Source organism: Dermatophagoides pteronyssinus, unplaced genomic scaffold, assembly GCF_027571235.1.
Source record: "Dermatophagoides pteronyssinus isolate colony J.1.1.1.1 unplaced genomic scaffold, Derpt_VIB-CSIC_2022.12 sq0002, whole genome shotgun sequence".
Classification (NCBI taxonomy): domain Eukaryota; kingdom Metazoa; phylum Arthropoda; class Arachnida; order Sarcoptiformes; family Pyroglyphidae; genus Dermatophagoides; species Dermatophagoides pteronyssinus.
The window spans coordinates 4526684-4553490 of record NW_027461526.1 but is presented as its reverse complement, the minus strand read 5'-3'; the positions used below and the strand labels follow the sequence as shown (position 1 = coordinate 4553490).

Sequence of the window (26807 nt, the reverse complement as noted above, 5' to 3'; positions counted from 1 at the left end):
CCCTTGGTAACATCATCATAGAATTATAATAATTTTTTGTTTTCTTTCAAACATCTAATAATCAAAATCTTATCGTATCAGTGTTGTTGTTTTGTTCTGATCAGATAGTTTTAACCTTTTTTTAAAAAAACAATTTATTATTGCTTTTCATTTGTCGATTTATTTCCAATGTAATTACATCCATCGATTTCATCATTAATTTTATGTGATTTTTGTTGTCGCATCACTGAAATAAAATCAATTTTTTTTGGATCAATTATTCCACGAACTATTTCGATCATTTCGAACGCATCATCTTGACCAGCTATGGCATTGAATATTGATGATGATAATGATATTCCGCCTTCTACTCCACCACCACCACCACCACCACCATCAACAAATCGACGAACCGAATCAATATCATCATTCAAATCAATCGATTTAAATGATAATAATCAAGATATGAATGAAAATTATTATTCAAATAATCAACATAAAAATACCATACAACTTGATAGGTAAAAGAAAATTTGATTCGAAAAAAATTTGCTTAATTTTTTCCTTTTTTAAAAAATTAGCAATCTTGATCCACCCAAAATTGTCAATGAAAATGGAAAAAATGATGATGAAAAAACCAATAAAAATGCTGATGAACCGACATCGATTTCATTTTTTAAATTGGTAATTATAATGGATGACCTTCATAACAAAACAATTTGATTTTTTTTTGTGATGCTTTCGACTGATGTTGATCAGTGAGAACAATCTTTTTTAATTAGTGCCATCTTTTTTTTTGATTTAGTTCAGTATTTTCAGATCAGATGTAACAAGTCGGATTAAAATACTTTGATGTTTGATGCTATAAAACTCAAAATATATATCAAGGTGATAATTATGGTACATCTTTATCACTATGATGATTAATCATTCCTGATTTGATTAGTTTTGATTAGTTTTTTGTTTGTGATCAATATTTGCGATAAGCACCCCCAACAAAAATCAAATGACTTTTTTTTTGAAAAAAAATTCATCCTTTTTTTAACTTTTTTTTTTCATTTTTCACATAGTTTCGTTATGCAACAACTTTGGATAAAATATTCATATGTTTTGGAATATTTTTCGCTTTATGTTTGGGTCTAGGATTTCCATCAATTATTATAGTTATGGGAAAATTAACTAATATATTTATTGAATATGATATATTTCATCAATTTGCAACGAATAAACCACCTTTTTGTTATGAATTTTATGAAGAAAACTTAAAAGATATTACCGATGTTGATTTGTTTTATAATATTACTGCTAGCTTCTATAATAGTTTAACTAATACAAGTGATTTTGATCAACTTCGTTCAAGAACCGGACTTAGTGTTGAACATATTGTCAATATATTTAATGATTCAGTATTTCATAATGGTACATTATATGTTGATGATTTTCGTACAAATTCTGGTAATTATGCACTGTATATGGCATTGATTGCAATGGGTTTTGGTATTCTTGATTATTTTGCACTTGGTCTTTGGGAACAAGCTGCACGTAATCAAGTTTATCGAATTAAATTATTATTCTTTCGATCAATAATACATCAAGATATTTCATGGTTTGATACAAAAGCATCCGGTGATTTTGCATCAAAATTAACCAAGTATGTGTTTGTTTGTTTTTTTTATTGATACATTATCATCATTAACTTTTAAACTAAATTTACACAGTGATTTAAATCTGGTGCAACAAGGAATGGGTGATAAAGTTGCCTTAACAATTATGTCTTTTTCAACTTTACTTTTTTCGATTGGCATTGCATTTTATCATGGTTGGGAATTGACATTGGTCACAATGTCTATTATGCCTGTACTTGGTATTGCTTTTGCTGCTATTGGTAAGGTTCAAGTAAGATTTGCAGCTAGCGAATCGAATGCATACGGTAAAGCCGGTGCTATAGCCGAAGAAGTTATCAATCTAATCAGGTATGTTTTGTTCAACATGTTTATTTTATTCAGAATAATAATCACTTTGAAACTTGATAGAACTGTTTATGCATTTGGTGGACAAAAAAAAGAAATTGAACGTTATGACAAAAACATTGAACCTGCTCGTCGTAATGGAATTCGTCGCAGTATGTTCACTGGTATTAGTCTGGGTATTATGTATTTTGCCATTTATTCATCGTATGGTTTATCGTTTTGGTATGGTGCACGTTTGATTGTAAGATCTATTAAAAATCATGAAACGCCACCAAAATATCAGGCTAGCAATATGATGATCGTTTTTTTCAACGTATTGATGGGTGCATTCAGTCTTGGACAAACATCTCCTTATTTTGAAGCTATTGGTCGAGCTTGTGGTGCTGCTGGTAATATTTTTAAAATCATTCAACAAAAACCGAAAATCGATTCACTATCACAGTTGGGCAAACGAATACAAATTCGTGGTCAAATTCAATTTAGAAATGTTCATTTTGAATATCCGTCCCGTCCAGGAGTTCCCATCTTAAATGGCTTAAATTTGGATGCTGAACCTGGTCAAACTATAGCAATTTGTGGTTCAAGTGGTGGTGGTAAAAGTACAATCATTCAATTGATTCAACGTTTCTATGATACTAGCAAAGGACAAGTTTTGATTGATGGACATGATATCAAAGAATTAAATGTCGGTTCATTACGTGATCAAATCGGTGTCGTTGGACAAGAACCAGTTTTGTTTGGATATTCTATTGAAAAAAATATTGCATTTGGCCATCCGGAAGCAAATTTCGAAGAAGTAGTTCAAGCTGCCAAGGAAGCCAATGCTTTTGATTTTATTCAGAATTTACCCGAAAAATTCAATACATTGGTTGGTGAACGAGGTGCACAGTTATCTGGTGGACAAAAACAACGTATTGCCATAGCACGAGCATTAATTCGAAGACCAAAAATTCTGTTGCTTGATGAATCGACTTCTGCATTAGATTCGGAAAGTGAAAAAATTGTTCAAGCAGCTTTGGATCATGCTAGTATTGGTCGTACAACATTTATAGTAGCTCATCGTTTGTCAACAATTCGTAATGCTGATAAAATCATTGTTCTTGATCAAGGACGAGTCAAAGAATTTGGTACTCATCAAGAATTGATCGATGCAAAAGGTTTGTATTACACTATGGCTAAATTACAAAATCAAGATGAAGAACAAGAACAACTACAATCAAAAGATTTAATCCGAAAACGATCCATCGCATATGTCGAAAGAACCAAATCTATTGATACCGTGCAGACATCGAATTTGAGCGCACATGATCCAAATAATGATGAAAAACCTCTTGAAGAAGAAAGTTTACCAATTCGACGATTGATTCGTTCGGTAATGCCCGATCGTTACTTATTGATTTCAGCCACATTATTTTCATTTATAGTTGGTCTCAGTATACCGATTTTTTCATTCATTTTTGGTGAAGTTCTTGGTATATTGGCTAATCCGGATCCCGATTATATATTGGATGAAGTATTGAAATATGCTCTGATTTTTTTGGCTATGGGTATTATTTCTGGTATATTGCAATTTTTTCAATCATATTTATATGGAATGAGTTCAGAAAATCTAACATATCGTATGCGTAACGACGTATTCCGTGCTATTCTTTCGCAAGAAGTTGCCTGGTTTGATCGACCGGAAAATAGTACCGGAGCTCTTTGTGCTCGACTTTCGAATGATACATCCGCTATACAAGGTGCAACTGGTTCACGGCTTTCGGTAATGGCTCAAACTGTTTCGATATTAACAGCTGGAATTATCCTTTCGATGTTTTATTGTTGGAAACTAAGTTTAGTCATGTTATGTTTCGTACCGGTCATATTGCTTTCGGTATATTTTCAAATGAGAATCATAATGGGAATGAACATATCCAAACGTGTTGTGTCTGAAGAAGCAACCAAAATTGCTGTCGAAGCCATTTCCAATATTCGAACTGTAGCATCTCTGCATTTAGAATTAACATTTTGGATCAATTATCAAACTGCATTGGATGTTGATTTTCGAAAATCTCGTCTCGAACCTCATATCAAAAGTTTTACATTTGGTTTCACACAAATGTCATTTAATGTTGCATACGCTGTTGCTCTTTTTTACGGAAGTCGATTAATCATCAGCAATGAGCTTACTTATTCCCAACTTTTCAAAAGTACTGAAGCCGTTCTATTTGGTACAAATATGATTGGACAATCTGTGGCTTTTTCATCGGATTATCAGAAAGGTAAATTAGCCGCCGTCGCTATATTCCGGTTACTTGATCGTATACCGACAATCATGGTAAATTCGATTTTCGGTGATAAACCCAATGAATGTCATGGAGAGATGAAATTCAAAGACGTTGAATTCCGTTATCCAACTCGTCCTCAAGTTCGTGTACTGAAAGGAATTTCATTCGAAGTTGATAAAGGTCAAACAATAGCATTGGTTGGTGAATCTGGTTGTGGTAAAAGTACCTGTACACAAATATTGGAACGATTCTATGATTATGAACAAGGAGAAGTGTTTGTAGATAATCACAATATTCATCAATTGAATATTGCATGGCTACGATCACAGATTGGTATTGTTTCACAGGAACCAATGTTATTTGACAAAACAATTGCCGAAAATATTGCCTATGGTGATAATTCTCGCCAAGTTGAACATTCGGAAATTGTTCGTGCTTCACAGAATGCATATATTCATGATTTTATCAAATCATTACCAAAAGGTTATGATACATCGGTTGGCGATAAAGGTGCCCAATTAAGTGGTGGACAAAAACAACGAATAGCTATAGCACGTGCATTAGTACGTAATCCAAAAATATTATTACTTGATGAAGCAACAAGTGCATTAGATTCGGAAAGTGAAAAAGCTGTACAAAAAGCATTGGATGAAGCAAGAAAAGGTCGTACTTGTTTAGTTATTGCTCATCGATTATCAACAATTCGTGATGTTGATAAAATTATGGTCATACAGAATGGCCGTATTGCTGAACAAGGTACACATGAACAATTAATTGAACGAAGAGGAATCTATTATCAAATGTATACGGCTCAATGTAGCCATTAATCATATTTTGTTTATTTTAATCATTTTATTTGTCTTTCTGTTATCATTTTTTTAACATTATTTATCTATTTTTTTGTTGTTTCAAAAGAAAAAAAATTAATTTAAATAAAATATAGTTTTTAAAACAAACAATATTTAAATTTTTAAACGAAATTTAACAATATCATCATCTGCTTCTTGTTTTTCTACACGATTTTCTTTAAACAATTTTTCCAAATGATTGAGCACATTCCATTGAGCACCAAATATTAGACCAGCTTTTAGATTTGGATAAGTTATTTTAACAATTTCATCAATCGAAACAAAACGTTCGGATGTTCGACTTAATACATCCAAAATTTGTGCTTCTTTTCGCATACGATTTTCAATATATTCATCGACTTTCTTTTTCGGATCATTTACAACTGGACCATGTGATGGATAAATTTTATTTGCTTCTAATGAGGAAATTTTACGTAATGAATGTATATAACTAGTTAAATCTTCAAACACTGCTGAACCTTCACCAAGTACATTATCACCGGAAAATAGATTGTTTTCTTCTTTGAGAAATATAACTAAATGATCTTTAGCATGGCCAGGTGTAAAATATACTTTGAGCGATGCACCTTCCACATGAATTTCATCTTCATCGTCCAAATAATTGAGCTCATATTTACCTTTGGTGATAGCATCATCATCATCAGGATTTGGATATTTAAAAACTTTACATTCTAAAGAATTAAAAGTTAATTATTTTATTATTATTAAAAAGACAATCACTGCCAATCATCAAACCTTTATGAGCAACTTTATCTAGTACAGCTTTTGTACCACCAACATGATCTGGATGCCAATGTGTGAGCAAAATTTTTGTCAACGATATATTATTCTCTTTGACAACATTTTTGAGCACCTGTATATATTCGGGAATTTCTGGTTCACCACAATCGATTAATAAACGATCACGTCCAGTTCCAATTATGCTAAATGATCAAAAAATTTAAAAAAAAATTATTATTTATCATTTTCAACATACTAGGTATTTGTTCCTTGCAATGTAAAATGTCCAGGATTACAGCCCAAAACACGTATAACACGCCGTGATAATCTACTAATTTTCGGTATCACAGCAGTCATTTCGTCATCAATATTTGAACACGTTTCTGTCATTCGATTCGTAAAATTATTATTTTTTTGATAAAAATAGAATGAAATTAATACATTGCCATTCAGTTATTTTGATCATCAACAACATTTATATTGAATCGAGTACAAGTGAACTTTTGAACTGTAGTGAAAAATTAATGTTTTCCGAATTAAATGTTATCATTTGAGAATCATTAAATACACTTTCAGACATTTAATACATTTTTTTTATTCAGGATTATTTTATACCAGAAGTTTTTCCTTTTAAAATGATTTAAAATGAGTGGAAAAAAATCAAACGAAAGAATCATCTAACCTGATTATAGAATCACAAATGTCCTTAGAATCGGTTAGACAACTGTCATCGTATAAACTAGGCAATTTTGAATCGAGTTTCATCATTGTAATTTTTTTCATTGAATTTTTTTCTGAATAATAATGTTACGAATTCAAACAATTCGGAGGTTATCTCAGTTGTTGATTGTCAACTATCCTAGATCTTTATGCTTAACGACGACAATCAATTATTCAAGTTTCAAATTTCCTTTATTTCAAAAACAAACTAGGTCAACTTTAGCCATCGTTCATGATCGACAGTCGAATGAAGACAACAATAATAATGATGATAATCAAAAACCTAAACATTTTCAATTAAGATGGGATCTGATTACATCGATTCTTGTTTTGTTGGGTATCGAAGATTCATCATCCGATGATCGTCCAAAAGATTCACCATTGATATTGGCAATCAAACGTGGCATATTGGCCAAACAACGTAAACAACATCATTATGCAGAAATGTTGCTTCATACTGCATTGAAAATGGCTCAAGATTTATCCTATACTGATGCCGAAACCTATATATTCGATGTAATGGCCGATAATTATTTTGAAAAAGGTGATTATAAACGAGCAATCGATCTTTATCTAGAAGTTTTAACAAGATTATCGAAACGTGAAGATTTTACTCAAGATTGTGAAGCATTAATTGAAATAAGTATTAAACTATCATATTGTTATGGACAATTGAATCAACCAGATTCAGCTGAAAAAGGATTTCAATTTTCCATTGATACTCAATTGATTCGAACTGATACATTTTTTGATGATCGTAATGGTGAATTACGTTCGATTGAATGGTTAAATAATGATGAACAACGTAATTCTTTAGCATTGCTTGGAATGGCCTATGATTATTATTCAAAACATTTGGAAAAACTTTCATCAAAATTATTGGATCGTGCTTTAATATATCGTACTAAAGCATTAAAAATATCAATTATAGTTAACGGGAATGAACATCAACAAACATTAATATTGGAAAATGATATTGCTGACCTATATGCACGAATGGAAAAATTCAATCATGCTAAACGTTATCTTCGTAATGCTATCGATAAGGCACAAGAAATGCAACTAATAGATTTATTACCAATTTTATATATGAATTTAGCATCAATTTATTGTCAAAATAATCGTCCAGATTTAGCTAAAAAATATTGCCATCAAACAATGGATATTGTATCTAAATGGCCAAAACAATCTTCTAATGATAAATTTGAACAATTACTTACGGAAAAAGAACGTACAAAATTAATGGAAAAATGTGAATTATGTTTAAATGGGCAACGATTTTATTAAAAATCAGAGAATTTCAAGCAAGCAATCAATTGATCGATCCTAATATCAATATTTATTTTATCATCATTACGTTAATTTGATTGACACATTTATTCAAATTGTTTATTTTTTGTTTTTTTTTCGGTTAAAGATATTTATTTAGCATCAGCAATCAGTTTGATTAAATGAAATGAAATAAAATAACTATAAAATCTTCTTCTTTTTTTTCTTTTCTGATTAACCAATTTCGGGTTATCACATCATTGATTTTAAGGAACCATTATTTATTTTTTTATTAATTTGTTTATCATTCGAGCAATTGGAAAAATTGATTGATTTTGGAAACCTTATTCATATGAATGATAATATGATACGATATGATTATGGTCATGATAAATAAATTAATCATTTGCGAAAATTGATCATCAGGTTTCTCGTTTTGAAAAAATATTTTGAAATCAAATGGTTTTAACCATTTTTTGCTTACTAACCTTTTGATACGGTTGTGTGTATTGTGTGATGTTGTTTAACCACGACATTTAACAACAACAAAAATCATAATAATAATAATGACAACAATCTCACCGAATAATAACAATAACAATAATGATGATAATAATAATAATAATAATCAAAGAAAATTGGAACGTTCATCAACAATATTAAGTTCAAAAGAAATTACCTGTGGTATTGGTGGTTTTCAACCACAATGCTTACAATCATATGCATCGGCAAATATATTTGTTATAAATTTTTCAATATTAGCCATTTTACAGGGTGCTGTTTTTACCTATATGATTGGTATTATATCAACATTAGAAAAACGTTATGCATTTGAAACAAAAGTTAGCGGTTTTTTACTCATTGCTGATAATCTGAGTGAAATGATTCTCAGTCCTATAATTGGTTATTTAGGTTCAAAATATAATCGATCTAGATTAATTGCATTTGGTGAAATGGTTGTTGTAATATCATGTTTTCTAAGTGCAATGCCATATTTTATTTATGGTACAGCAACACATCTTGGATCACATGGTTACACAAATAGTAGTTCTTCATCATCATCATCGATTAATTATGATTTATGTTCGATAATAGAAGATTCATCATCATCATCTTGTCAATTGGATGCAAATGGTAATGATAATGGTGGTGGTGGAAGATCAACAGTTATAGCAGCAGTTGTTATATTGTGGATCGCTTGTTTATTGAATGGTCTTGGTTATACAGCATTCTATACAATTGGTTTACCATATGTTGATGATAATATCAAGAAAAAAAATTCACCAATTTATCTAAGTACAATTTCAACAATACGTTTATTAGGACCAACATTAGGATTTACATTATCATCAATTTCATTAAGATTTTATGAAAATCCTTTATGTAAGTATCATTATTATCTGTTGTATGTTTCATTCGTAAAAACATTTTTCTTTTTTTCAATTCAATTCAATTCAAGTGCCACCTTCATTCGACAATCATGATCCTAGATGGATAGGAGCTTGGGTATGTTGAAACATGGATAGGGGGAGGAATTTTTGAATGAAATTGAATCAATTTTTGTATTTTGCTTTTCATTATAGTGGATAGGTTTTATGGTATTAGGAACATTGATTTTCATATTCACAATACCAATGTTTTTCTTTCCAAAATCATTCATTAAATCGGCTGAATTTGAAACAAAATTGGATAAAAATGATTCAACATTTCAAGGTAATTTCATTCGGTTGATTTCAATTTCGCTTCAATCTTTTGTAATCTTGGTTTCGAATTTTTTAGATGTCCGAAAAAGATTTAAACGTTTTTCAAAAAATTCATTACTTCTGTGTCATATTATTGGTGGTGTTTTTCGATTAGTCGGTTATCTTGGTTATTATATTGTTAAACCAAAATATATTGAACTTCAATATAGACAATCAGCATCAAGTGCATCATTTTTTACCGGTATAACATCAGTAGCTACAATGGCTATCGGTACAATGGTCGGTGGTGTATTGATTCGTTCGTTACGACCGAATGCAAGAACCATTGCTGTTTTTGTTGTATTGGTTGAATTTTTAAGTTCAGTAGCTATATTTGGTGGTATGTTTCTTCAATGTCCAACACCACAATTTTTCGGTCTTGAACAAATGAATCCAACTATCAATCCGTATGTAATTCGAATTTTTTAATCCTTTAATTTCAATCAATTTCCATTTCCATTATTCATAGATTATCGACAAATAATTTTCAATGTAATCAAAATTGTGATTGTTCGGTTGAAGTTTATCAACCAGTTTGTCATCAACAATCAAATATGAATTATTTTTCACCATGTTTTGCCGGCTGTAAAGATGTTTCAATGTCTGATCAAGAATCATCTGGAATATTGGTAATTCGATTCATTCGATACATATGAAAAAAACCCATAAAATAATTCATTATTTTCAATCTAGACTTTTAATAATTGTTCTTGTGCATCATCATCATCATCACCATTGTTATCGAACATTGTAACATCAGGTCTTTGTCAACATGATTGTAATCGTTTTCCTATGTATATTACATTGATTGCACTTTCAAATACAATTGCTTCGTTATCAAGAACCGGTGATACATTGTTGACATTAAGGTAAATCATCCAGATAAACTTTTATGAATTTTTTTACCCTTTTTTCTAATAATATAATTCAACAGAGCTGTTGATCCACAGGATAAAAGTTTTGCAATGGGTATAATGGGTACAATATTTGCTGTATTTGCATTCATACCATATCCATTAATATTTGGTGCACTTATTGATTCAACTTGTTTAATATGGGAAAAATCTTGTGGTAAAACGGGTAATTGTTGGCTATATGATTTGGATAAATATCGTGTATCAATGCATATGGGTGCATTTACATTTTTAATGTTGGGTGTTTTATTTGAAATTGGTACAGCATGTTATGCTGGACGTATTAAAAATCTTTATGAAGATGAACAAGATAATGAAGATTTGGCAATTGAAATGAAACCCAAAGAATTTGAAGATAACAATAACGATAATAATGATCAAATCAAATTAGAATAGAAATTTTTTTGTTTTCATTAATAAAAAGCCATATTTGCCCATATTTTCATTCTAAGAGGCGAACATTGATATTAAAACTTGAGAAATCTAATCGTAAAAAAAACTAATTTTTTTCACTTTTACACTTTAACATTCACCCGGAAATACAATATGCATTGATCTAATTATTGAAAATTCATTGAACCTATTTTTCTTTTTGATTTTTGTTTCAACTTTACAAACATCAGAATATATGTTAATAACCGGTAGTAGTAACCGACATTAACATTATACGATACGATTACCAGTGAAAAAAATGTGATGTTGTTTTGAACAAAAATAAAGTCCCATTTCAAAAGATTATCAATCGAAAAACTTTATAGTAAAATGATCATCATGATGGCTCCAGAAAAACAAAAAACAATAATAATAAAAAAAAAAATTGATGAAAGAAAAATCAATATGAAATTGATGAATATGAAATTCGATACAAATGTTGTTGATATGGATTGAAGAATGATAATTAACGATATATATATGTTTTTGTTATTGCAAATACACATAATTTCTTCTGAGTTTCACTAAATTTGAATACAGAAAATGAAATTGATAACAAATTTTTTTTTTCACTGTTTAATGATGATTGGGAAAAGTAAAATGATTAGGATGAGTGAAAAAAAAACAGAAAATGTTCGAGCTTTGAATTATCAATCAATCAATCAAACACTCGATTTTTAAACCAGATACTGTAAAAATTTAAATGCAATAATAATAATGCACATTGACAAATCGATGATCGTCGATTTGATTTTTATAATCATAATCATCCACATTCAATCCACGACTGCTGTCGGTACATGTAGTCATTTTCATTTTCTTTTGTTTCCATTTTTCTTTTCTTTCTTTCTTCTTCGGATTGATTTTTGTTAACCATGTTGATGGCCATCGATTGAAATTAAATCATATACTCGTGATCGTAATTCTAATTCATCAACAACAACAAAAAAAGGTTAAGGTTCTATTTGACATTTTTTTTTTTTTGGTTATTGAAGGATTAATTGATTGTAATCCTAGATTTTTTTAAAAAAAAGTTTCATCAATCAATCAGAAAAAAATGACAACAAACAACAGTGATGGTGCGGCAACAAATGCTGGTGAATCGATCGATTCTCATCATCAAGAACTTCAACTACCAAAAAGACTTCGTTCGGAAACAATATTAAGTTCAAAAGAAGTTATTTGTGGTATCGGGGCATTTCGTCCACAATGGATGCAACCATTTGCATCGGCAAATTTTTTTGTCATCAATTTTTCTATTCTGGCCATTCTGCAGGGTGCATTATTCACTTATATGGTCGGTATTATATCAACATTAGAAAAACGTTATGCATTTGAAACAAAAGTTAGTGGTTTCATATTGATTGCCGATAATCTTAGTCAAATGATTGTTAGTCCAATTGTTGGATATCTTGGCTCGAAATATAATCGTTCACGTTTGATTGCTGTTGGTGAATTAATTGTTGGACTTTCATGTTTTCTAAGTGCTACACCATATTTTATATACGGTACAGCAGCACATCTTGATTCACAGATTTTAAATCGAACATCTGTAACAAATTCCGAAATGTGTATAGCCGGCAAAGATAGTAGATATTGTGAACATCATGAAGGACATTCAACTGTCATATTGGCCGTTGTTCTTTTATGGCTGGCATGTTGTTTAAATGGTTTAGGTTATACAGCATTCTATACAATTGGATTACCTCATATTGATGATAATATTAAAAAGAAAAATTCACCAGTTTATTTAAGCAGTATATCGACTATTCGTTTATTGGGACCAACATTAGGATTTGTATTGTCATCGATTTGTCTTCAATTCTATGAAAATCCATTGAGTAAGTTTCATTTTTTTCTTGTTTTAATAAAATTTAACTAAAAAAATTATTTTCAAGTGCCACCATCGTTCAATAATCATGATCCACGTTGGATTGGAGCCTGGGTAAGTTATTCGAAATTGACAGAATTGATGATTTTTTTGACTTGATTTTTGAATCTGAACACAGTGGATTGGTTTTCTTATTCTTGGCACACTTATTCTATTATTTACATTTCCAATGTTTTTATTTCCAAAAACATTTACCAAAAAAGAGCCTATTACTACAGCAGAAAAAAATTCTGATAGTAAAAATCAAACCGATAATGATAAAGCTTTAACAACAACAACACCAACACCAGCACCTACCTCAGAAAATATTTCCAATATTCAAGGTTTGTTGAATAAAATCATTGAAATGGACATAATGATTAGATTTATAATCCGGTTAATTAGATGCACGAAAAGCTTTTGTACGATTTTCAAAAAATTCATTACTTATCTGTCATATTTGTAGCGGTGTATTTCGTGTTATTGGTTATCTTGGTTATTATATTGTCAAGCCAAAATATATTGAACTACAATACAGGCAATCAGCATCAAGTGCTTCATTTTTTACAGGTAAATTCTTCGATTATTCAAATAAATCTTAAAGGTGTAAACATTTTTTTTATTGAATTTAGGTGCTGCATCTGTTTTGACAATGGCTATTGGAACAATGGCCGGTGGTATAATCATACGAAGATTTCGTCCAAATGCACGTAGTATAGCTATTTTTGTTGTTTTAGTTGAATTATTATCATCATTAGCTATATTTGGTGGAATGTTTTTGCAATGTCCAACACCACAATTTTTCGGATTAGAACAATTAAATCCAAGTTTATCGATGAATCCATATGGGTAAATTTCTTTTTAAAATCATTGTATTTGTAATAATTAATTTTTTTCCACAAAAAAAAGATTAAATCAACATGATTATCGTTGTAATCGTGATTGTGGCTGTACAGGGGAAATATATCAACCAATCTGTATCAAAGATGGTAATACAAATTTTTTTTCACCTTGTTATGCTGGTTGTAAAACATCGTTTCATTTACCTGGTCATGAAGTTGTGGTATGATTGAAAAATTGATTAAAAATGATTCGATTAACCGTGGTATTTTTCTCTTTCTTTAATTAGACATTTCATAATTGTAGCTGTGTACCACAACCGCAAGTAACTACATCCGGTCTTTGTCAAACCGATTGTAATCGTTTTCCAATGTATATTACATTGATTGCATTATCAAATACAATTGCATCGACAGCTAGAACTGGTGATACACTTATAACATTAAGATCAGTCGATCCACAGGATAAAAGTTTTGCTATGGGTATTATGGGTACAATATTCGCTGTGTTTGCTTTCATTCCGTATCCATTAATTTTCGGTGCAATTATTGATTCAACATGTATAATTTGGGAAAAATCCTGTGGTAAAACGGGAAATTGTTGGTTATATGATCTGGATAAATATCGTATCTATATGCATATGGCAGCATTTTCATTTTTAATGGTCGGTGTTATACTTGAATGTGGTACTATTTATCTGGCTGGACGTATTAAAAATCTTTATGATGATGAAGATGATGAACAAACAATGGAAATGAAATCGGTAGAACCGCCACCACCCCTACAAGCAGCACCAGAAACACCGCAAACAACACAGCCAACTATTACAGTGACCAATTCATCAAACGATGGTACAAAACCATCAAAATAATTCTCTTTTCTTTTCTTTTCTTTTTTTTGTTCCGTTCATTATCATTAATAATACCCTCCATTTTCAAGCGATTGTTTTATCGAGACACAATCATTTTAATCACACATATAAATACTCAGAAATGACAAATGATTTATTTAAAAAAAATTTATTCAACTACTCATTATTATTTTATTTACTTTTGTCATTTTCAAAAAAAAAATTTAGTCTTTTTTTGCAAAAAAAAAAAATAATTAAGTTTTTGTTGTTGCATTTGATTTGTTGGTAGTAGTTTTATTTTCAATGATAATAGCCGATATAGCTGCCACTGATGATTGACATGGAAGTTGTTGATGTTGTTGCGGTTGTGAAGATGAAGTGGAAAGATTTGGTGAATTCGATGAATTCATCATACGATTCGTTTGTGATTTGGTCTTTGTATTTGATACAGCGACTGGTGCGGTAGAAATGGAATTTGAAGCTGCTGCTGCTGTTGTTGTAACCGCAACTGTTGAAGACAATGGTCGTGTTGTTGGTGTCAAAAAATCATTTGCTATAAAGAAAAAAGATAAAATTTGTAAGAATTTTTTGTTTACATTGAAAATTTTCTTGCAAACAAACCAGATATAAATTTATTCGTATCGCTAATAAATACAGGTGTAATTGATGATCGTGAATGATTAGAATGATTATGATTGCTAAATAATGCCATAGCTGTTGCAGCCAATTGATCTGATGATGATGATGATGTATGGGTAGTTATTGATTGTTGATTATTTGGATCATGTAATAGATGAACATGATGATAATGATGATTAACATTGTTTTGACCATTTGTATGATAACAATTCGAGGTAGTGATTGCTGTTAGCTGTTGCTGATGCTGTTGTTGTGATTGAATTGAATTCGAATTCCGTTTATTATCGGTCATCATAAACATTGGTATTTGATGATTTGATTGATCAACAATCGTAGTGGATAATGATGATGGACTATTACAATCAATACGGCCATGTTTACGCATATGTTTAGCTAGATTAGATGTTTGTGAAAATTTATCACCACAATCATTACATTGATATGGTTTTTGTCCCATATGTGTAAGGTAATGTTTATTCAGATTCGATGATTGATCAAACATTTTAGTACAGCCTGGATATTCGCATTTATATGGTTTTTCACCTGATTTTTGGATGAACACACAAAATGAAAATAATTTAAAATTCAACTGAAAAAAACTTACCACTATGAACTAATTTATGTTTTTTAAGATTTGATGATTGAGAAAAACGTTTGGTACATTGAGGATAATCACATGCAAATGGTTTTTCACCTTATTATATAAAAACAGAAACAATGTTATTCGATCAAATTTCAAAATAAGAATAACAATAACAAACCTGTATGTACAAAACGATGTTTATTAAGATTGGAACTTTGTTTAAAACTTTTATTACAATTTGGCCATAAACATTTGAATGGTTTTTCATTTGTATGTGTTAGATAATGTTTATTTAGATTGGATGATTGTGAAAACCACATTCCACATTCAGGCCAATCGCATGGAAAAAGTTTTTTTGCGCTACCATTTCGATTATTTCTTGTTCTAGTTGTTGATTTGATCGCTGATGTTGACGATGATGATGATGATGATGATGATATGGAACTATTTGATGTATCTTTATTGGTTGTTTCCATTTCTTTACGTGGTCTTCCACGTCCACGTTTGAGATCGGAATTTTGTTGTTGTTGTTGTGAAAACAATATGACCGGTTGACCATTTGAATGATGTTGCTGTTGATGATGTTGTTGTTGTTGATGATGATGATGATGCGGATGAATATTCGGCTGGTCAATGATATGTGTTGTTTGTTGCTGTTGTTGTTGGCCATTATTATTATGATAATGTGATTGAACAGCCTGTGCTGCAGCAGCCACATGAATATTTTCAATCTTTCCGGTCAACAGATCGTGTGCGATCTGTGATGCCGCCTGAAATGATTGTGGTGAAAAAATTTTGGTATACAGTTTTGATTATTCAAATAAGATCAAATCAATCTTGATAATTTGTTAACAACCAACAACCAAAATCATTTGATCAATCAATGTTGAATGAAATTATTTTTCTTTCTTTCTATTTTTGAATTATAAAATCATAGAAAATGGAAAAATTTGTGAATGAAAATTATGTTTGTTGTTTTTTTCATTCCAAATGATTATTATTTTTGTTGTTGTTGCTTATGTTTGAGAGAAGAAGAAGATTCCAATTCCATATCGAATGTATGGGGAGATAGAACAAGAGAAGAAAGCTTAAATTGATAAATAGTAGTGGCATCAAAAATTGATAACATCTTCCTTTCGGACAGTATAGTGCCAGCATAGCGTCAATGAGAAAAAAAAACATAGCAGTACAATCCAATTTTCAAGATTGTCAATTTGAATCCTTGCAACATAATTTAATGCCACTACGACCATTTTTTATTCTTGATTTTTGAAAATTGATTCGAATTTTAATAATTTTTTTCAAAAATTCATATTTTTTCAGAATTTTTTTTTTTGGTTAGGATTTGATATGATTTTTTCAAAGTGACAAACAAATATCTTCACCATTCTTTTTGATTCAGTTTTTTCATCATCAATATTATATGGCCAACAACGAAAAAAATTGTAATTTGCAACGAATGAAAATTTGAACCAAACATCATCACTGTGTGTTTTGTTGGTTAGTGGATTCAGATATAGAAAGAGAAAATAAAGAATGTTTATTATTATTGTTATTATTATTATTATTATGGTTATGATGATGATGATTTGATGGAAAACTGTATACACAACAGTTCAACATAACAATTATATACAAACACAACGAAATGAAGAAAGAAAGAAAATAAAATCTATAGTTTTCCACGTTTATTTTTATAGAGACTGACATTATTATTATTATTATTATCATTATTATTATTATTATACCAAGCTGATGATGATGGTCCATGAACAAACGTTGATCGTTGAATAGAACGCTAATAATAATAATAATAATAATAATAATAATAACCATAATCATAACATCAGAATATAGAACAGTAACGTAAAAAAAGAAAGAAAAAGAAATTCTTATCATTATTTAAATGAAAATATTTCAAACAACTGCAAAAACTATCACCATTTTTGGGTGACCATCATGAAAAAGTTTTTTTTTTGATCAACTTACTTTTCCTTGTCATATTTATACGGACAATTTTTTATTGATTTTATATGGTCGATTGTCCTTTATTCGTATGTGAAGGATGTATACATACCGATAACTTACCGAACATATGCCCATTGACTGATATATAAAATTTTGATCAGCTTTTCGTTTGGATCCCCATTTTTTTGCAGCAACAGCAGCAAGAAATTACCGAACATTTCATCCATCCATCCATCCATGTTATTATTATTATTATTGCTTTTCAGTCGTTTTCAGTTATGATTATTATTATTATTATTATTATGGTTTTTTTTTCTTCCAACTCAAATGATTATTATTATTATTATTACCATCAGCATCATTATTATTATTATCGGCTGCCATTCCCATTCATTCAACGAAAGACGACGAAAGAAAAAAAAAGTGTCAAAATAGACAATTGAAGAAAGAAAGAGGGAGATCATTTTATTTTATTGGATTTTTTTTCTGCATTCGAATAAAACAGGAAAATCCTATCCAACTTGAGTAGAAATAGACTTTTTTTTTTGGTTTCGTTCGAAATTTTTTTTTTGATTTTGGAAAAATTTATTTGAAAAATTATATAAAAATTTATAATAGTTTTTTCTGGTTATGGTTAGAATTTTATAAGGAAAAAAATTACAAAATTAATTAGTCATTAACCGATTCAATCTTCATCTATGGGATGGTGATCGTTTACGTTTGAAACCATGGTTATTGTTTTTATGGACAACATTATCTTGATGATTGTGTAAAGTTTTTCGTTTATGTTGATTTGATTTTTTATCACTATCGACAGAATCCGATTCTGGAATTTTATTATTATCCAAAGCTGTTGATGATTGTTGTTGTTTTTGATGTTCGAAATTTCTTATCCTTCGAAATACAAGCGTATCGTATTGATTTTGAAGTTCTTGTTTTTCGATTAATCGTCTATCCAATTCCAATTTTGCCGTTTTATATAATGATGATATATTATTTTTCAATACATTTATCTGTCCATCTTTAATTGAAATCTGTTTTCGTAATGTTTCATTATCATTATTTAATTTAGTATTTTCTTTTGTCAATCTAGTCAATTCACTTTCAAGACGATAAAGTTTTCCATAAACATGTAGTTCATCAAACAATTGATCAGTAGTTGATGAATCTTTTTCCGATGATTTTGGTTGTTCATGATTGAAATTTAAATCTTCATAAATATCAATTTCATCATCATTATCATTATTATTTTGAACTTGATTCATATCCATTGATGAAGAATGAATATTTTGTTTGTTGAAAACATTGACGTGCGCGCTAAAAAATAAATCAGCTGCATTAAAATGTTGTCAAATTCGCTCATTGACATATGCAATGTTCATACAATGCAAGTTCAATAAAAAAAATTTTCAAAAAATAATTTCAAAAATTGACTAACCTAACCTAACTTGACTATCAGTCATAGTCATAGTCATCAACCTAACCTAACCTAACCTAACTTGACTATCAGTCATAGTAATAGTCATCAACCTAACCTAACCTAACTTGACTATAAGTCATAGTCATACTTTTATATGGAAAAAATTTTTTAAAAATGGAAATTTTATTTTTATTTTAATCAAGTTGCCGTAAATTTTACTTTAATATTAACGGATGCTAATTCAGCAACCAAATATTGTAAAACAAAAGGTATCGCCACCTTGACAATATGTTCAGCTGAATCACAAAGTTTACAATTCCAATATTGAATTTTTTCGGCTTCTAGATCACCACCACCACCATTGATAGTTTCATCATTTTTATCTATTCCTTCATTATTGTTTTTATTCGTAGTTGTCGAGAATAAATATGGTGATAATATTGAGCCACATTTTTTGCACATATGAACCTATATCGATTAAAATAAAATAAAATTTTACAAAAAATAGTAAAATTATTAAAATAATTTTCAACTAACCAATGTTTTATCCGAATTATTAAACAATCTATCCTGTAGTAAAAATGTTGTACCATGAGCAAGAAGTGAATCACGTTCCATTTCACCAAACCGAATACCACCAGCACGTTTTCTTCCTTTTACCGGTTGATGTGTAATCTGATCGATTGGTCCAGTTGATCGTACCTGATATTTATCACCAACCATATGACGTAAACGAATATAATAAACAACACCGATAAATATTTGTGCTTCTAATTCTCGGCCATCAACACCACTGAACATTTTTTCCGTTCCATAATAATTAAAACCATAACTTTCTAATAATTTACCATAATAATCTGATGCAAGATTATCTTCCGAAAATGTAAATGGTGTACAATCATGTACTAAACCATGCATTGAAGCTGATTTTCCTGCTAATGTTTCAATCATTTGTCCAATAGTCATACGTGAAGGAAAACCATGTGGATTAAACAGAATATCCGGTATAATACCACTTTCAGTAAATGGCATATCTTCAGCTGGCCATAAAAATGAGCAAATACCTTTTTGTCCATGTCGATTAGCAAATTTATCACCAATAATTGGTGATCGTCGTATTAAAAATGAAATAGCAACTCTTGTTATTCTTGTTTCATTACCATCACTTAAAATTTTTACATCAAAAATATATGCAGGTTCTGAACTTTTATATTTATGAAATTTTGTACGATTTTCAACCATATCTAAATATGCACAAACTGGATCATCTTGACAAACTAATCTTCCAATAAATGGCAATCCATCTTTATCAAACATTCCGGAATATTTTTCATCAATATCAATCGTTTCATCATAACCAAATTTTAACATTAATTCTTGTAATTGTGTTGAACGTAATCCGGCTAATTCATAAAGATCAATAACTTCTGTTTTATTAATAATACCGGCTTGAAATCCACGTTCAACTGATGATTTATTTAATATCATAGCATCTTCCATATCATAACCAGTATATGAAATAACAGCAACAACTGCATTAGTTCCTAATGGATAATTATCCAATGCATAATGATCATATGCAGCTGTACGTACTAATGGTGATTGTGGTGTTAATATTGAATACATTTTATTATCCGATCGATATCTTAATGTATGACTTGCTGTACCCATTGTTTGTTTTGCCATCTGACATGAATACATATTACGTGGACTTTGATTAAAATCTGGATATGGAATTTGCCTAGCAAGTATACTAAGAAAACTTGTTTCACGTATTTCTTGATGTGTTGTTATACCGGATATTAATTCCGAATTTGTAACACAAATATCCATATAACATTGTTCAAATGTTCCAATAAATTCAATATTTTGTGTTAGTAAATTAAACACTGGACGAATCATACGTGATGGTGTTGAAAATAGATATAAAGCTGGATATTGTGTTGGTTTATCGGTACGTGGAACTAATCCGATTTCCAATGTTAATGGAATCTTTTCTTTACCGGTTGTTTTCCACATTCGTAATTGATTAACAATTTTTGTAGCCGAATTTTCATGAACAAAACCTAATGTTCGTCCATCCAAAAGAACATTTAAATAATTTGAATCCGGTTTGATTGGTGAATCTAATGGTTCCATTCCTAAAACAGTTAAAACTGAAGCCAGATGTCTAACTGATTGTTGTTGATTAGTTATTTGACAAAGTTCACTAAAATGATTTAAAAGACCACAAGGAGCACCATCAGGTGTATGTACAGGACAAAGAAATCCCCATGCTTCTGGATATAATTTTCTACATGCTGTTGTTTTCATTTCACTAAAAAATTGACCACGATGTACTGAACGAAAATGTGCTAAAAAACGCCAGAAATTAATTTTTTCAGCTTTAACAGCCATACCGGCAGATTGCATCAAACCAAGGCCAGTTTTCGAACGAAGATATCCAGTCGTAATCAAATGTTCCATTGGTCTAGTAATTTCACGATATTTTGATGCTAAAGCTCTACGTACCATAGCTGTTGTTAATGAAAATGAATGTGCATCACGATATCTTAATGATTGTTGATATTGACGTTCGATTGCTTGTCGTACGGTACTCAAAAACACTTGTAACCGTTCCAATAATAATGTAAAATAAATATGACCAGATTGATAAATTTCATGAAACATTGGATTATCGGGTTTTTCTTCTGCACATTCACGTTGTACAAATGCAAATAATTTTCTTGTCATAAATACTAACAAATTGAATTTATCAACATTTGAATTTAGATGAACGGCGATACATTCTCTGTAAAATAATAAAAAAATAAATTCATTTTAAATCAAATTCTTGTTATTTGTAATTAGATTAAATAGATTACCTGAATAGATTATCAGTAATTTCTTCATCCGTATACCAACTTGGTGCTTCATATCGTATACGAACACGTTCACCAATATATTTTTTAATCTGTTTCGATGTATAAAGTTTTTCCTGTTGTACCATACGTAACATATTAACAATACATGATTGAAAAAAATTATCATTTTCACGTGTTTTGATTAATTCATTAAATATAAATTGATCGGATACATCACAAAGAACTTTTAGCACTAAAATCAATGGTAAATATATTGGTTGACGATTGTAGAAAAATCTCAATTTAACTGTTCCATTAGTTAAATAATGTAGAACCATATTTGAACCAATTTGATCATTTCGTACACAACGTATTGATACACCATATTCGGAAAAAAATTGTCCACTATCTTTCCATGATGATCGTATAATTGCCATTGGATAATTTCTACGTTGTGCAATTAATTTTCTTATCAAATATTCATTACCATTCATTATGAAATAACCACCAAATTCTTCGGAATCTTCTTTTCGATGAATCAATTCTGATCGGGTTAATTTTTCCAAATTACATCGATTAGATTTAACCATTATAGGAATTTCACCAATAATATCTTCAATTATATCCTGAACACGACCATTTAAACTCCAATTTATTGTCAATGAAACTTTTGCTTTATATGATGTTTTTGCCATACGACATTCGGATGGATAAAGTTTTGTACAAAGTGAATGATGTGATGATATTGATTTTATTTCATTTCTATTCGATACATTTGGTCGTAAAATTACACAATCCATTATCTGTATTACAATTCTATCACCATTGGCCAGTTCAAATCCAATTGGATTCAGATTTTGTAAACCTTTTTGTAAACCTTCATTTATCATAAAATTAAATGATTCAATATGAGCACGAGCAAGATTCTGTAAAGTCTGTCGAATGAATTCAATTAGTCGGAAAAAAAATTTCAAAAAAAAATCAAAAATTTACCCGATTTTGTTCACGTTTAAGATCATTCCATTCTGAACCGGTAATAAATTTTTGACTTGGCTTCAATGTAGATGATTCAATTTGTTCACGAAGTTCATCAACTAATGTTTTCGATGATGTTTTCAAATCGTTGGCCATCATTTTATCATCAAATTAAACTTTCAAAAATTCAGATTCAGTTCGTAAATAAAAAACACGCGTGAAACATGCATGTCGCAATATATTTATTCCCTTCGTAGATCACGTGACATAATGATCATGTGAAGATATTCGAAATCCAAGAGAACAAAAAAAATGTACAAATTAAATTTGAATAATAATTTACCATTGCTGAATCGATCGATTGCTGAAATACATCAACTTTTTCGTACTGGACAATTATCACCATTAGATTTATTCGAACAATGTCGACAACGTATACGTGATACGAAAATATTGAATGCATTCATAACCAGTACCGATGATTTTGGTTTTGATCAATCAACAAAATCTACCGAAAGATATCGTCAAGGCGAGGCATTTGGTTTGTTAGATGGAATACCAATTTCATTTAAAGATAATTTTAGTACAAAAAATATTCGTACAACATGTGCTTCAAAAATGCTTGAAAATTATCATCCACCATTCAATGCAACTGTAGTGGAAAAATTATTCAATTCAGGTGTAACAATAATGGGAAAAACAAATATGGATGAATTTGCAATGGGTTCAGCTTGTTCAGAATCATATTTTGGTCCGGCTTATCATCCTTGGAATTCTAGTATTCATTGTAAATTTTATTCAAAATCAAAAGATCCGAAAATGATTGCCGAATCCAGGCCAGTTGATGATAAAAATTGTTGGTTTATAGCCGGTGGAAGCTCTGGTGGTAGTGCAATATCAGTTGCTACTGGAGCTTGTTTTGCATCACTTTCATCCGATACAGGTGGATCAACTAGAAATCCAGCATCACGTCTGGGTATTGTTGGATTTAAACCATCATATGGATTGATTTCTCGGTACGGTCTAATACCATTAACACATTCATTGGATGTACCAGGAATTATGGCTCGTAATGTTGGCGATGTTCGATTAATTTTCAATAAACTTCATGGTCATGACACTAAAGATTCGACCACTGTCGATGTTAAACTTAATGATGATGATAAAAATCTTGATGATCTAAATAATTTAACCATTGGTATACCAGTCGAATATAATGTTGAAAATCTTAGTCCAAATATTTCGAAAGCTTGGAAAGAAGCTGAATATATGTTACGTGACGCTGGAGTTCGAATCAAACAAATATCTTTGCCACATACAGAATATTCATTAGCATGTTATTCGATTTTAAATTCTAGTGAAGTAGCTTCGAATTTTGCTTGCTATGATGGTATTGAATATGGTTATCGAACAACAAAATCGGATCAAAATTTGGAAGATTTGTATATAGCTACACGTGAAGAATCACTTAATGATATTGTTAAATCAAGAATTATTGCCGGAAATTATTTCTTACTTAGTCAAAATTATCAAAGATTTTTTGAAAAATCTTTACAAATTCGACGTTTAATTAGTGATGATTTTTCAAAAGCATTTCATGATGTTGATTTTATATTAACACCAGTATGTTTAACAAATACAATGAATTATTATCGATGGAATCAAATGGATCAAACTGAAGAAGCAATCCGGGAAGATTATTGTACACAACCAGCTAATATGGCTGGTTTACCTGCAATTAGTTTACCATTTAAACTCGATCCGGATAACAATTTTTTACCAATTGGTTTACAATTAATCGGTCAACAATTTGATGATTATAATTTATTGAAATTTTCGGAAAAATTTGAAAAATTAACAAAATTTCCAAATTTAATTTTCGAATAAAAATGTATTCTTTCTTTTTTTTCAATGAAATTCGAATTGGACATGCGTGTTTCGTGTGTTTCGAGTGGAATATTCGAAAAAAAAGAAAAAACTAATTCCCAAATCCTGTGGTTGTAATCTTATTTTTAGGCAACTTTTTTTCATTTCATTTCATTTTTTTTTGTTTATCCAATTTTTTTCAAGTGTTATGTACATAATAATTATTCAAATCATAGTAAAGTATGATGATTGAATGAATGAATGAATCAGAAATTTCATTTCATTTGCCGTCATTCTGCATTCTCTACATGGAACCATCATCATCATCATCATCGATCGATTGTCGTCATCCCAATAAATCATTTCAGCTAGAACATAGTTTCGCCAAAACCAAAACTGTTTGTTTGAACTGTGCAACAGTGAACAAAGAAAAAAAATTAATAATAAAAATCTCTTCAAAATTTCTGAATAAAAATTTATCTTTTTTTTTGGTTTTGATTTGGCCATAAACTATCGAATGTTTGATCGCATATCACACATTGAAGTTTTCTCTTTTTTTCAAATTCAATGATGAATGAAATAATATCAGAAACAAATCAAACAACCGCTTTATTGGCTATCGATAATGATCTATTACAAGTACGATTCTGGGTTCAACGTATTTTTGTTCCAGTGATTACTGTTGTCGGTGTTTTTGGTAATCTAATTACATTGATTGTTATGTTTCAGAAAAAAATGCGTTCAATTACATCGACAACACATATTTATCTTGCTACATTAGCTATATTTGATACATTTTATTTATCATTTTCATTTCTATTGTCCATACAACATTATCCATCATTTTCCGGTGGTTTATCATCATTATCAAATGATTCATTTAAAATATTATACCTATTATGTTATCCTGGTATAATATTTTGTTGTGATTTTGCATCAAATACATCAATATGGTTGACTGTTATATTTACAATTGAACGTTATATTGCCATACGTTTTCCATTACGTTTACGTGTATTCTGTACACGTTCATTAGCATTAAAAATGATACCATTAATCGGTTCGGTTTGTTTTTTATTAACATTACCAACATATTTTGAATGGAAAATTTGTGCCGACGATGATGTTACCGATGATAATGTAAAATTCATTCGAATCTGTGATTCAGATTTGGCTAAAAATCAAACTTATAAAATGATTTATTTAGTATTTATAACAATGATTTTTACATTTATACCATTATCATTGTTAACAATAATGAATGGTTTTTTAATCTGGTCGGTTAAACAACAAACACTTCGTCGTCATCAATGGATGACTCATTCGAATAGTTTTTGTGCAAATAATAGTGGTGATTCTTCGTCGTTGACATCAGGCATTCGAACATCATTACAATCATCTTCGAATCAAATGATAACAACAACAACAACAACAACAAAATCAATTCGTTCGGTTAATCGTTTGGCAAATCCACAACAAATTCTGCTTGAATCGGCAATCAAATTTAATCGTTATCGAATTCTTCGTTATCAAGATGCACATGTAACACGGTTATTGATTGCTGTTGTTATATTTTTTATTTGTTGTCAATTACCAACAGCATTGGTTATTGTTTATGATACATTTCATCATCAACCATTAAATAATAATGATAATAATAATCAGGATAAAAAAATCAAACAAATTCTTGGTAATATTTGTAATTTATTAATGGCAATTAATTCAGCCGGTAATTTTATTATTTATTGTCTACTTTCACGTCGTTATCGTGAAACATTATTGGATATGATATATCGAATTTTCAACAGGAAAAAATCACAAATAAGATCAACCTAGATATGGACAACAACATCGACAACGACAGCAACTAAGATTGATTTATGGAATCACAACGCTTCTAAATCACCAAATTTTTGCTGTCAGAATTGAGATGATGATGACAACAACAATTTTTTTTTCAATATTTGTTTTTTATCAACAACAACAACAACGGAAAAAAACATGAAGCAGATTGATTGATTTGGGTTATTCGAATCTATCAGCCATAATCATATCTTTCTTTCATTTTTTT

General features: G+C 30.0%; 10 protein-coding genes across 12 annotated transcripts; 6 read left to right on the top strand and 4 right to left on the bottom strand.

Moving 5' to 3' along the window:
• Window positions 1-81: 81 nt before the first annotated feature.
• On the top strand, window positions 82-5175 carry Mdr50 (Multi drug resistance 50). Its single transcript, XM_027349511.2, has 5 exons — window positions 82-500; window positions 561-663; window positions 1050-1630; window positions 1698-1952; window positions 2013-5175. Exons 1-5 carry the CDS (start codon window positions 307-309, stop codon window positions 5041-5043), a joined length of 4164 nt encoding a protein of 1387 aa, XP_027205312.1. The 5' UTR covers window positions 82-306; the 3' UTR covers window positions 5044-5175.
• On the bottom strand, window positions 5044-6390 carry LOC113798989 (endoribonuclease LACTB2). 2 transcript variants are annotated; one of them, XM_027349595.2, is made up of 4 exons: window positions 6247-6390; window positions 6062-6188; window positions 5821-6008; window positions 5044-5756 (listed from the first exon to the last, which is right to left on the bottom strand). In XM_027349595.2, the coding sequence occupies exons 2-4, from the start codon at window positions 6160-6162 to the stop codon at window positions 5179-5181; spliced, it is 867 nt and encodes a 288-aa protein (XP_027205396.1). In that variant the 5' UTR covers window positions 6163-6188; window positions 6247-6390; the 3' UTR covers window positions 5044-5178. The 2 variants fall into 2 exon arrangements, with proteins under 2 accessions (XP_027205396.1, XP_027205389.1); XM_027349588.2 differs by lacking the exon at window positions 6247-6390 and having other exon boundaries at window positions 6062-6240.
• Window positions 6391-6477: 87 nt separating this feature from the next.
• Ttc19 (tetratricopeptide repeat domain 19) lies at window positions 6478-7971 on the top strand. The gene has a single exon (XM_027349554.2). It carries the CDS (start codon window positions 6610-6612, stop codon window positions 7810-7812), a length of 1203 nt encoding a protein of 400 aa, XP_027205355.1. The 5' UTR covers window positions 6478-6609; the 3' UTR covers window positions 7813-7971.
• A 279-nt stretch (window positions 7972-8250) lies between these two features.
• LOC113798940 (solute carrier organic anion transporter family member 74D-like) lies at window positions 8251-11442 on the top strand. Its single transcript, XM_027349543.2, has 7 exons — window positions 8251-9177; window positions 9254-9300; window positions 9378-9507; window positions 9574-9943; window positions 10006-10165; window positions 10230-10405; window positions 10471-11442. Exons 1-7 carry the CDS (start codon window positions 8361-8363, stop codon window positions 10844-10846), a joined length of 2076 nt encoding a protein of 691 aa, XP_027205344.2. The 5' UTR covers window positions 8251-8360; the 3' UTR covers window positions 10847-11442.
• Window positions 11443-11636: 194 nt separating this feature from the next.
• On the top strand, window positions 11637-14715 carry LOC113798932 (solute carrier organic anion transporter family member 74D-like). 2 transcript variants are annotated; one of them, XM_075824714.1, is made up of 8 exons: window positions 11637-11834; window positions 11900-12723; window positions 12781-12827; window positions 12892-13096; window positions 13158-13322; window positions 13385-13601; window positions 13662-13815; window positions 13882-14715. In XM_075824714.1, exons 2-8 carry the CDS (start codon window positions 11940-11942, stop codon window positions 14461-14463), a joined length of 2154 nt encoding a protein of 717 aa, XP_075680829.1. In that variant the 5' UTR covers window positions 11637-11834; window positions 11900-11939; the 3' UTR covers window positions 14464-14715. The 2 variants fall into 2 exon arrangements, with proteins under 2 accessions (XP_075680829.1, XP_075680830.1); XM_075824715.1 differs by having other exon boundaries at window positions 11637-11840.
• LOC113798977 (uncharacterized) lies at window positions 14603-16704 on the bottom strand. Its single transcript, XM_027349577.2, has 4 exons — window positions 15843-16704; window positions 15686-15775; window positions 15064-15624; window positions 14603-14995 (listed from the first exon to the last, which is right to left on the bottom strand). The coding sequence occupies exons 1-4, from the start codon at window positions 16138-16140 to the stop codon at window positions 14697-14699; spliced, it is 1248 nt and encodes a 415-aa protein (XP_027205378.2). The 5' UTR covers window positions 16141-16704; the 3' UTR covers window positions 14603-14696.
• A 1478-nt stretch (window positions 16705-18182) lies between these two features.
• On the bottom strand, window positions 18183-18979 carry LOC113798123 (uncharacterized). Its single transcript, XM_027348609.2, has one exon. It carries the CDS (start codon window positions 18901-18903, stop codon window positions 18325-18327), a length of 579 nt encoding a protein of 192 aa, XP_027204410.2. The 5' UTR covers window positions 18904-18979; the 3' UTR covers window positions 18183-18324.
• A 237-nt stretch (window positions 18980-19216) lies between these two features.
• On the bottom strand, window positions 19217-23029 carry Polr1B (RNA polymerase I subunit Rpl135). The gene is made up of 4 exons (XM_027338933.2): window positions 22889-23029; window positions 21917-22830; window positions 19590-21843; window positions 19217-19520 (listed from the first exon to the last, which is right to left on the bottom strand). The coding sequence occupies exons 1-4, from the start codon at window positions 23027-23029 to the stop codon at window positions 19251-19253; spliced, it is 3579 nt and encodes a 1192-aa protein (XP_027194734.2). The 3' UTR covers window positions 19217-19250.
• Window positions 23030-23182: 153 nt separating this feature from the next.
• GatA (glutamyl-tRNA(Gln) amidotransferase subunit A, mitochondrial) lies at window positions 23183-24994 on the top strand. The gene has a single exon (XM_075824916.1). It carries the CDS (start codon window positions 23183-23185, stop codon window positions 24755-24757), a length of 1575 nt encoding a protein of 524 aa, XP_075681031.1. The 3' UTR covers window positions 24758-24994.
• Window positions 24995-25138: 144 nt separating this feature from the next.
• On the top strand, window positions 25139-26756 carry LOC113789564 (FMRFamide receptor-like). Its single transcript, XM_027339157.2, has one exon. It carries the CDS (start codon window positions 25304-25306, stop codon window positions 26570-26572), a length of 1269 nt encoding a protein of 422 aa, XP_027194958.2. The 5' UTR covers window positions 25139-25303; the 3' UTR covers window positions 26573-26756.
• The last annotated feature ends 51 nt before the right edge of the window (window positions 26757-26807 follow it).